Genomic DNA, 12,111 nt, shown 5'->3' with positions numbered 1-12,111 from the left:
AGCAACAGCTACAAGATCACCATGCGTTGGTTGCATCATCGTGACCAGGGAACTAAAACTAAAACTATAGAACTAAAACTTGTAAAAAAAAGTATTGGAAAATAATTGTAGTTAATACAAATAACACAAAATAGCAGATCTGCGACTGCGATCTGTTGTGAGCTTGTACCATTTTTCCTTATTTTTCCCTGACCTTGTTAGATATTGCCCCTGTTAATAATCCATGTATACATTTGTGCCACTGTGCTTTCTTTTGAAAACTGTTAGTAAAGTATTTAATCAAAATGCTGAATGCTAAACTATAATAATGTCTCTGTCGGATGGTGATCACAGTGGTGCACCAGTTCACAACTAAATATAAACCAGGCTTGTACTGTAATGCTACGTTCACACGGCAGATAAAGATACAGTCTACCATTCATTTCAATGGAAGCCAGCGACATGAAGATACAAAGACACATCAGACGTTTGTATAGCTGCTACAGAAGCTACAGCAGCTACAAAGCTACAAAGACGTTGAGCTGTCTTCAACTTCAGATACAAAGCTATATATAGAGTACCGAAGTCCTGACGTCACTCGTTCAGCCCCTGGGTCGCGGAAGTTTTTCTCCATGGAGAATAACATTGGCTCATCTCAGAATCGTCTCAATTCAATTTAAAATCGAATAGCTTTATTGGCATTGTGGCCCAAAAAACTGTCTCTGCGATTATGTCAGGGTGGCTCTGTATCGTTTACGATAGTCAGTCACTCATACTTGATACAGTCTGTTTCTGGCGAGAAATGTACTGTTTCAGCTGCAATAACGTTACCGTTTTCTATAGCCGTCAGTTGATTCTTCATAAACATATGAGTCAAACCGCCGGAATAATTATTTTGGAACACAGTTCTAATTTGACGTGGTATACTAAAAGTCTATGGGAATACAAAAGGGGGGGGGGGGGGGGGGGGGGACGCGACCCGGGTAGGATGTGTCAGACATCAGTGCTCTATAGCTTTGTATCTTTTTTTTACCTGCTTGTGTAAACGCAGCACTATACTCTCTCTCCCTAATCATAACCCCACCACCCCTTCTTCTTCTTCTTCTTCTTCTACCCGTCACTGCGGATGACGTGGAAGAGCGTGACGTTGTAGAGCACCTGGTGGCCGTTGTTCCAGGTGTACAGCGCCCTCTCGCGGGGGTTGTAGTCCATCATGGAGATGTGCGAGTACTGGTTGTGGAAGGGGATGTCGGTGTACTCGTACGTGGACGAGTTGGTGTGGTAGGCGAAGTGCACCTTGGCGCCGGCCAGGTGCGAGTTGGTGACGTACAGCGTGCCGCAGATAATGAAGGCCTCGCCGGCGCTGCGCTTGGGGAAGCCCGTGTCCCAGCTCTGGAGCACGTCCAGGGAGACCGGGTCCAGACGGCTCACCTTGAGGACGAGAGGGGGGTGACGGAGAGAGAGTATATTTTGTTTCGTTGTTGTTGTGATCATTGATTGATTGATTGATTGATTTTGTTTATTTCGGACAGTGTTAACACTCACTGAGGGCCAAGGACGTGTTTTGACGTGTCAATCCAAAGCCTTCACTGCCAAGGACTTGTCTTGACGTGTGTAACGCGTTTTTTAGTGTTTAGGCTAGATGTGCGCTCTTTGCTAACCTATGAGTCACTGTTTAACTCTCAGCGAAACAGTCTAGAAGGAAATCACGTGATGGCAAAAAAAACTAAAACGGAAACCGTCCACGTCCACGTCATACAATTTTTTTGAAATGTCTTTTATCTCGGCTTGTCGTGTTGTTCCTCTCTATTTTTGGCCAGGATGCTATTTGCAACGGATGCTAACTACAGAGCCGAGGGTCGAAATGAAACATTTTTGCGGAAGCACAGAGAAAACCTCTGTATCTATTATCAACGATCGGGGGATCGATCGTACTGGAGATAAATATTCTGTGACTACTTGAAAAATAAGGAAAAATCGTTGGCGAAATTATTTCTTTATTTACTATAAATAAAGTAAATGAGTTTTAAAAGACAAAGAATATATAAAAAGTGCTTGGAAAAGGCATAGGAAGAAGTTTAAAACATATTTAGTCCAACCCCTTATTACTCATTGTTATTTATCATATCATACTGTATCAACATTTAGAAATACAATTAAAGATTCAAAATCCATGTACTGAAAATGAGTTAATCTACAGAGGTCATTATAATATCCTTTCAATAGCAATGTCAATCATGCAGATTATTATGACAACGTACAATGTACAAGTACAACGCTGTGCTGTGAGTACAATGTACTCACACAGCACGTGAGCCTATGATCTGCTGCGGTCATTTTAGTTTTTCACCATTTCTGCCTGTCACGACGTGCCCAAAATAGGGATGACAGGATTAAAGTGGTTAAGATGTTTACTTGATTTCACTTCCTTTCTCTTCTAAGCCCTCGAATCCCTTCCACCAAGAGACTTACTTCTGAACTACTACAGTATGTACTGTAGGACTTTATCTTTCCTTCGGTTCTCATGCGAACAGCAGCAATCACACACACACACACACACACACACACACACACACACACACACACACACACACACACACACACACACACACACACACACACACACACACACACACACACACACACACACACACACACACACACACACACACACACACACACACACACACACACACACACACACACACACACACACACACACACCCCTACCTTATCTCAGGAATTGAGGGAGCACCCTAGCCTGGCTCCAGCCCCTAAATCGCTAGCCAGTTCAGGCGATTCAGGGTCTGGTGACGCTCCCGAAGGAGGTCTCAGACTCGGTTGAAAATCTGTACGACGAATCAGCGTCGTTTCAACTCGATGACGTCAAACAACAAACATGGCTGCCCCCATTGCGGTAACTCAATCTGGCTATTAAATCGACGTATGATAAATAGTTTCTTTACAGACACGAGAGGTTTTATAAACATCATCAGCCGACATATTTTACCGCTTTTGTTTACATGCTAGTAGCGCTCGTTGGCTGTGTTTGTTTGGTTAGCAAACGTGTTAGCCATAGCCTCATGATTGACAACAACGTCATCTGCTTTCCTACTATTCTGATTGGTTGGTATGAACCAATCACCGAAGACTGACTCTTTGGCAACGCCCATCCCAGAAACGGCTGTAGTAGGGAGGGCTTTCAGACTGAATAATGGAGTGAAACGAAATGAAAATTCAGGCTGTGTCAGGCTAGGAGCACCCCTCAACTGTCAACTTTGCAAGAAACTCTGAATGCAAGGGAAGGCGTGCGAGCGCGTGCGTGCGTGCATGCGTGCGTGCGTGCGCACGCGTGTGTGTGGACAGTGCAGTACCAGGATGTTCCCAGCATTGGGGATGGAGGTGTACACAGCCCAGAAGCCAGTCTCGTCAGCCATCAGGTCGATATCACTGGATCCTCCCCAGCTGTAAGGGAAGGTGTTGTTGTACCCCGCCCCGCTCAGGCTGCGCTGGAGCAGCACGCTGCGCGAGCGGAAATGGTACTGCACCTGTCAGGGCCACGTATACACACACATACACACAAATACATGTGGTCCTGTGTATTCAATTCATCAAGACACAATGACATACGATAACTATACAAGAGATCATCAAATGCTAGACATCAGTCATGTCAAAACCTGACTATTGTAACTCCCTCCTTACTGGCCTACCGGCATGCGCTTTTAAGCCTCTCCAATTAATCCAAAATGCCGCAGTTCGCTTGGTCTTCAACCAGCCAAAATTCTCACATCTCCTCCTTCTCCGCTCCCTCCATTGGCTCCCGGTCGGGAGTACAAAACTCTGATGATGGCATTCAAAGCAACCAAACGTATGGCACCCTCCATAACTTGCAAGTCTGATCGAACCCAACAAACCCTCCCGTGCACTCAAATCAGTGTGTGTGTGTGTGTGTGTGTGTGTGTGTGTGTGTGTGTGTGTGAAATTACGGGTGAAATCTCGACTTGCGGGACTTCCGGAAGTGCGCATCGACTCAAACACTGTGGAGAGGTTCGAGTCATTATGAACGACAGATATCTACAAGAAACGAATGAATTTCCAAACGAAAGAAATAAGCGATTTACGGCAATATAGGTATGAAGTACATATAGGTATGACGTACGACGTACATATGAAGTACATTTTCACCTATAGGGGCCTACCACTCGTTCTGGGATATATAACATCGTCAAATTAAGGTAAGAAAAAAACCTAGTTCGGAATTCTCCTTTAAAGGGAACAGAGAAGGATGCTTGAAAGAGAGCGGGGGGGGGGGGGGGGGGGGGGGGTGGGGGGGGTACAGATTGGAGGGATTAAGTGCCCATGACAACAAATCAATACAGCTGCGCGGTGCTGCATGTGCTTGCTGTGTCTTTGCACAGTGCGGACGTACCAGGATGTTGCTCTGGTGCTTGTTGTAGTACAGGGAGCCGTTGTAGACCACATGACCCGTGCCGGCCCAGGGGTGAGGCAGCAGGTGCTGCACAAAGTTCTGACCGTTGGTGAAGTCCCCCATGGTTCTGTACTCCAGCACGCGTCTGCCTTTGTAGTAGCCGTCCATTGACCACACCTGGTGGAGAGAGAGAGAGAGGATTAGACAGATGGAGATCGAGAGATCGAGATCGACTATTTCAGCAAATGCACACTTCGACCCCTTTTCCACCGGTTGGTTCACAATGGGAACCGGTTCAGTTCTTTTTGGTTCTTACTCCATGTTATGAACCTGAGCTCCAAAATTGGTGGGAAAAACTAGACCTATATTAAATTGTTTATAGGATCAATACAAGTAAATGAATACATGATAACCCTTCCACAGTAGTAGCTTTTTCATATTTTTGATTAATTTGGGGAAGTTTCATGGTGATAATAAACTAATATAGGTATGGTTTTGCCCACTCAATTCATAATTAACATTCCAATTTTGGAGCTCTGGCTCATGGACTAAAAACCAAAAAGAACTGAACCGGTTCCCATTGGGAACCAACCGGTGGCAAAGGGGCCTTCTTATGGTGTTAAATTTCCCTCTGATGCAATGTAACAGCTCTGCGTATACACATCATTTCTATTCCCGTTCAAGTGTACATAAACTATTTAGTTTTTACTGTTTTGGCAATGCTTTGGCAATGAAACATATATTTTCTCACGCCAATAAAGCTCCTTTGAATTGAAGTTTTTATTTGAGAAAGAGATGCTATTTGCTTCAAAAGCTTCATACCAAGCTACCCGTAGTAATAGTATACAGCAAATGGAAATGTGTATGGTTTTGTAAGCTAGTTATTCTAAGTTGCACTGTGACACAGCTCCGTTTACACATGTCTTCAGTCCCTTTTAATTGTTAACAGTTTAATTGTTATCTTTCACCTCTGGCACCACGGGTCGCAATTGGGAGGAAGGAAATTGCGGGAAAAGCGATGTGTTTTTTTGTATGTATTTTTTTATTTTGTGTGTATTTTTTTGTATTTTGCCAGCGTAAACGTATGTTTTCTCATGCCAATAACGATTCTTTGAATTTAATTGAATTGAGAGAGAGACAGAGAACAACACAGAGAGGAGAACACAGACACGAGACACAAAGAGAGAGAGAGAGAGAGAGAGAGAGAGAGAGAGAGGCGGAGAGAGAGAGAGAGAGAGCGTTGATATAAGTTCATCCATAGTTCATTGTTCTCTACAGAGACCCACTGACAGGACAATGTAAACATCTCCATGACAACATGATGAAGAGATGCAGTGGGAGGTACAAACACAAGAGAAGAAGATGCTACATTTAGAACAGAGAAGAGAGAGAGAACGAATGAGAGAAAGGGTGACAGAATGAATCACAAGGCAATTGAGTAGTTCTCAAACTTTGTCGTGCCAAAGGATCCCCACATTGATATGTATTTGGCCACGTACAGACTACCACCTGAAAGATGTTTTGTGCCAGGAATCCTCAAAAGAGAAGATTTGTGTGTAAAAAAAAAACATTTTAAGATTCAAGATTTCTTGTTCCAAGTATGTGCAAGCTTGCAGGGTGGCATGAAGTGACACGCTGTGAGCTTTATCTGCTATTTTTAGATAGGCCAACGTAACACATTTTGCTGGCAGAAGAGAAGGAAAGAAAGAAAGAAAGAAAGAAAGAAAGAAAGAAAGAAAGAAAGAAAGAAAGAAAGAAAGAAAGAAAGAAAGGGCCACATACAGGGGGATCGTGGGACAGATGAACAGAGAGAGAATAAGGCGTGGGTGGGAGAAAAGGAAAGAACAGGATGTGACAGGACAGAACGTTACACGACGGGAGGATTAAGTCTACAAAGAGGAGAGAGCGCAGGTAGGGAGGGAGGAGGGAGGGGAAGGATAGAGGGATGGAGGGAGGGGAAGGACGAAAGAGTTGGTTAAGTTTCCCATGGGTTGATGAAGGTACAGGCTAGGGCTAGGCTGTAGATTAAAATAGTGCAGACTTATTTTCTTTTGGCATACGTGAGTTTTCTCTTAGCTATTGCTCAATATCAACGACAAGAGAGATCCCGGTCTTTTTACTAACATCCGGCGCTAGTAGTCGCAAAGCATCATGGAACATGCAGTTTCTAGTTAAGCCCTTTGTTATAGGAATACTAATAGAAAAGTCTCAAATGAAATCAAAATAGACTGTAAATTAAATCAATTATTAAGTATTTTTAACTGTAAATAATATATGCAAATGATATAACATCACAAAATGAACTATGTAACCCATTAACACTTACAGCGCTAGCATTTATTGACAAATTATGATGGCAGCATTTTCCCCAGTTTAGCTCTTATTTTGAAAAGCCACATTTCCAGACTTCCGGTACTGATCATAAAATAGGAAGTTGGTCAGGTTCTCTCAAGGGGCCAGTGAGGCACTCCAACGTTGAAGCACTGGGCCCTAGTGGTAAGAGGAAGGACTGCAGGCGGACGGTCGCGGACCCATGGATTCATGACGAGGAAACCCCGTGCAGCTGGGCTTTAACATTGAGCGCTCGGTTGCACTTCCGCATTTGGGCACCAAAATGTGGTGCCCAAATGCTGAATGGGCAAAAAAAGGCGGAAATAGACGGGTGCTTCAAAACGCCACTGAGCAACTTCCACTGACATGAATAGCGGGGGGGGCAGCAGAGATGCTACAGCCCCTCCTACAAAAGATCTGGGAGCAGGAACAAGTCCCAGCAGACTGGAGGCGAGGCCACCTGGTCAAACTACCCAAAAAAGGCGACTTGTCGCAATGTGGTAATTGGCGAGGGATCATGCTCCTATCTGTCCCCAGCAAGGTCCTGACCAGAGTCATCCTGGATAGATTGAGGGAAGCCCTGGACAAGAGATTAAGACCAGAGCAAGCAGGGTTTCGCCAGGACAGGTCCTGTACAGACCACATCGCTACTCTGCGTATGATAATCGAACAGTCCATTGAATGGCAGACTCCTCTCTACCTAACATTTGTGGATTTTGAGAAGGCCTTCGACAGCGTGGACCGAGATACCATCTGGAAGCTGATGCAACACTACGGAATCCCTCAGAAACTCATCAACATCATCCAACAGCTGTATGAGGACTCCGACTGTCAAATCATCCACAATGGAAAGCTAACTTGCCCTCTTGAAGTTAAGACCGGGGTGAGACAAGGCTGCATGCTCTCACCAACAATTTTCTTGATGGCCATCGACTGGATCATGAAAAACACAACCATGGCCAGTAAGACTGGCATCCAGTGGACCCTCACGCAACAACTTGAAGACCTTGACTTTGCAGACGATATATGTCTTCTTTCTCACAAACACCAACACGCACAGTCAAAGTTAACACTACTCTCCGAAGAGGCAGCAAAGACTGGCCTCAAGATCAATGTGAAAAAGACAGAACTCATGAAGGTCAACAACAAACAGGATCTCCCAGTCCAACTACAGGGAGACAACCTCAAAGAGACTGACCGCTTCACATATCTCGGGAGCATACTGGGCAAGGATGGTGGATCAGACGATGACATCAAAAGCAGAACAAACAAGGCCAGACACGTTTTCACCACACTACGACCCATCTGGAACTCCAAGGCACTGTCCCTCCATAATAAAATCAGAATATTTAACACCAACGTCAAGTCAGTTCTCCTCTATAGATCAGAGACATGGAGTGACAAACACTACCACCAACAAACTCCAGACATTTGTCAACAGGTGCTTAAGGCGCATTCTGAACATCAGGTGGCCTGATAAAATATCAAATGCCAGCCTGTTGGAGAAAACCAACCAAAGCGCCATCAGCCAGGATGTGAAGAAGAGAAAGTGGGGGTGGATTGGACATACCCTCCGAAAACATACTGACAACATCACTAGGCAAGCACTGGACTGGAACCCACAGGGCAAAAGAAAAGTGGGGAGGCCAAAACAGACCTGGAGAAGATCAGTGGAGAGTGAGGCAAAGACGACCAGATTATCGTGGGCCCAGCTGAAGAAAACAGCTCAAAACAGAGTCCGATGGCGGGGTGTGATTGCGGCCCTATGCTCCACCTAGGAGCCTACAGGAATAAAGCAAAGTAAAGCAAGTCTCAAAGAGCATCTCATCCTTGTGCTGACAGACAGGCTCAATCATGCTGCATTTGAATGTAGATTGTAGAAAATTGACAGTACAGGAAAAACAACAACAACAACAACAACACAAGCACCTGACGAGACCGTAATCCTGCAGGCAAAACAAATACACCGCCTTTGGTTTTGTGGTGCTTGTCTCACACAGATGACCGCTATAGAAATAAGCGCTATCCTATCCTATCCTTTTGAGGGTTTTTTTTATCGCCTCATGTAGGTGAATCCTAATGAAATCAAATCTAAAAACTCCAACCTCTCGCTCTCACTCTTCCACTTATAGTTGAGCCTTTTCTCCTTTATTGGTCCTCCCCCAATTTGCCATGCACTTCCTATATCCTCTATTTTAACTGTCCCTGTTTGTTCTGTTGTCTGTGTCTTTTTATATATCCCACTAACATCCCCTCAGTCCCTGGCCTGATACTCTACCTCACCCAATTCCTCTCTCACATATCACATCTCCTCTTAATTCCTCTCTCTCCCTCTTTCTCTCTATCTCTCTACCCCCCCCCCCCCTCTCTCTCCATTAGCAGGTACATATTGGCAGATCACTTATCGGAGCAGATGCTCTCAAACACAGCCACAGGAATGCTGGCATCATGCACGTGTACTGGGTGAACACGCACACATGCACGCACGCACGCACGCACTCACACACACACACACACACACACACACACACACACACACACACACACACACACACACACACACACACACACACACACACACACACACACACACACACACACACACACACACACACACACACACACACACACACACACACACACACACACACACTTCCAGTCAGAGACAGATGACGATCTAATGAAGAATTCATAAATGGCAAACTAGGAATACAACACTGACAACGTAGTCATGGAGACCAAAGTAAGATATGTGTGTGCGCGTATACACATTCACTTATGTGCGTGCGTGCATGCATGCGTGCGTGCGTGGTATTACATCTAGACTGAAGGGCTTTACTGTATGCCGATGAGCTCTACAGTGAAGCGTCCAGTAGAGTGCCTGATTAATTAGAAGGACCCCTGAGGAGCCATGCAGCCACATGCGTGTGTGTGTGTGTGTGTGTGTGTGTGTGTGTGTGTGTTATTTTCCCGAACAGAAGGGGGGGGAGCGCTTTTACAGAGTAAAAGCGGTCATGTCTTCCCGGCCCCCCAAGCTTCTATTTTGAAGGAATCCCTTCATTGTCAATGGCGTTTTTAAAACAAACATTGAACTAAAAACACAGATTAAACCTGTATATACAGTAGGAGGGGCTAGCGTCCCTCAAAAACACATTCATGTAATATAACATCCTCCCTCCCTTCACAGACAGACAGACAGACAGACAGACAGACAGACAGACAGACAGACAGACAGACAGACAGACAGACAGACAGACAGACAGACAGACAGACAGACAGACAGACAGACAGACAGACAGACAGACAGACAGACAGACAGACAGACAGACAGACAGACAGAATACATGGTCTACAAGCCAGTAGTTGAGTGACACAGGGCTGCCACCCACAAGTCAGTGGAACGCCAGTCACACTTGTAGCAGGTAAACCATGCAGCATACAGGACATTAACCATACGTATACACAGCCTCTCTCCCCTATGTGTAATGGGAGAACAAGCACAGGGTCACCATCGTGATATAACTTATTTTGCAATTTCTGAAAAGTAGTTTTGGATTCCATTGGTTGATTGCTTTCCACCCGAGACACACACACACACACACACACACAGTATACGTGCACACGCATGTGCACCTACCCTGCTGTCGGAGCTGGGTATCATGGCGTCAGTCATCCAGGAGCCAAATCGGGATCCCGAGGCCCTCACGGTGATCGGGATGCTCACCCCAGTCAAACGACCACAACCTGTTTATGAGTGACAAACACACAGCGGTTAAAGGACGGTGACTGATGGGAATCGCTATTAGGAAAGGAGAAAATGGTATTGTATACTTTGGGGGTCTGGGTGGTGTAAAGCAGAGATGGACAACTTTCACAATGGAGAGGGCCACTATATTTATTTATGCATATTTATATTACTGTCGTAGCAAAAAATTGCCGATCTACAAGCTCAAAACAATCCTGAATACAGATTTATTTTTTATACGTTTTGATAAGGTTATCGATCGATTAACCGGTTAGTTGATAAGCGGCGTTTTTGTAAAAAATCACACCTGTGTGAACCGAGTGGTGCAATTCCCCTCTCTCTCTCTCTCTCAGCACTACCCCTCTCTCTGTTTCTGGCACCCCCTACTGGTATTAATAAATGCACGCACGCAGCATTACCCCACACGGACATTGCTGGCCATTGCTGGTTTCACGCATGCGCACACCACTCGTGCTCATGACGGATACATGATACACACACCCGGACATTCCTGGTTGTAGGAGTGGTTGCACCACTCAAATATCTGAGAATCTTAATTTCCCTCAATGTCTAACATACAAATCTACATTTTGCTGATAATAATAATGCAAAAGGCATATTATATTCCTTCTTCACTTCACCACTTTTCAACCTATTTTCATATAATAGGTCCATGATAAATGGCACAATGTTTTTTCTACTCGGTTGTGTGTCTCATAAGAGGCCTGTGGGCAGTTCAGCAACCCGTCCACCAGTGACATTATCGTTAGGTTAGATTTTTATAATCGTGAGAACGATGGCTTCCATTTTCGCATTGCAACTTTTCAAGACTAGAAAGCCTACAGTTTCGATTAGCTTGGATTCCCCATCGATGATGTCACTGGTGGACGGGTTTCTGAACTGCCCACAGCCCTCCTATGAGACACAGACCGAGTAGAAAAGAAGAGGACCTATTATATGAAGTTGAAAAGTGGTGAAGTGGTCCTTGAATCAAATATTAATTTGACCATTGACGATACAGGGCCAGGCAATGGCATGTTTGTATTTGCGTTCCTCGGCCACACGCCCACGTAGACAGCATTACATTCACAGAAAACCACGCAATGATAGACCTGCATAATTTTCAATCAATTACGATTAGTTATTAACTGTTAACGACTACCCATGTACTGTATGGTGTAGAGCGAGTAGTGGTTCCAAAACTCTGGGTCTGGCCTACATACCCAGTTTGTTCATGCAGGCGTGCAGCCTGGTCTCCAGCAGCAGAACCCTCTGCTGAAGCTCCTCGTAGTCGTAGGCGCCGATCTCCTCCTGAATGGCCGACAGGATGACAGACAGGTTGTGCAGGTCCAATCGCAGGCCGACCAAGGTCAGCAGGTCCGCCCTGTACTGTTCCACCACAGACAGCAGGGGGCGCAGCTGGGTCATCTGACCCGTTAATTCCTACAGAGGGAGGCAGATAAGGGGAGAGAGAGTTTTTTATACGCGTAACCTCGCGTCACCATGGCTTTTCACCATGGCTTTCCACCATGGAGGAAAGCCTGGTATTCATTGTAAAGTGTGATCCGGTAAAAAATAAAAATCACAACCATGTGAATTGAGGGGCGCTCTTATCATCGTACAT

The 12,111-nt window shown here is 45.1% G+C and overlaps 1 protein-coding gene across 1 annotated transcript in view; it reads right to left on the bottom strand.

Annotated features, from left to right (window-relative positions):
* Positions 1 to 988: 988 nt before the first annotated feature.
* The window catches only part of LOC310858762 (noelin-2-like), a 44,403-nt gene continuing 33,280 nt past the window's right edge, over positions 989 to 12,111 (bottom strand). The window contains exons 4-8 of the mRNA XM_083765017.1: positions 11,711 to 11,930; positions 10,380 to 10,486; positions 4,412 to 4,588; positions 3,354 to 3,527; positions 989 to 1,410 (exon numbers count right to left, since the gene is read on the bottom strand). Of these exons, the coding sequence (XP_083621143.1) occupies positions 1,090 to 1,410; positions 3,354 to 3,527; positions 4,412 to 4,588; positions 10,380 to 10,486; positions 11,711 to 11,930 (999 nt within the window). The 3' untranslated portion in view covers positions 989 to 1,089. The remainder of the gene's footprint in view (positions 1,411 to 3,353; positions 3,528 to 4,411; positions 4,589 to 10,379; positions 10,487 to 11,710; positions 11,931 to 12,111) is intronic.

This window comes from Protomyctophum parallelum, assembly GCF_964188405.1.
Source record: "Protomyctophum parallelum genome assembly, chromosome: 5".
NCBI classification, from domain to species: Eukaryota; Metazoa; Chordata; class Actinopteri; order Myctophiformes; family Myctophidae; genus Protomyctophum; species Protomyctophum parallelum.
This window is presented reverse-complemented; position numbering and strand designations above follow the sequence as displayed.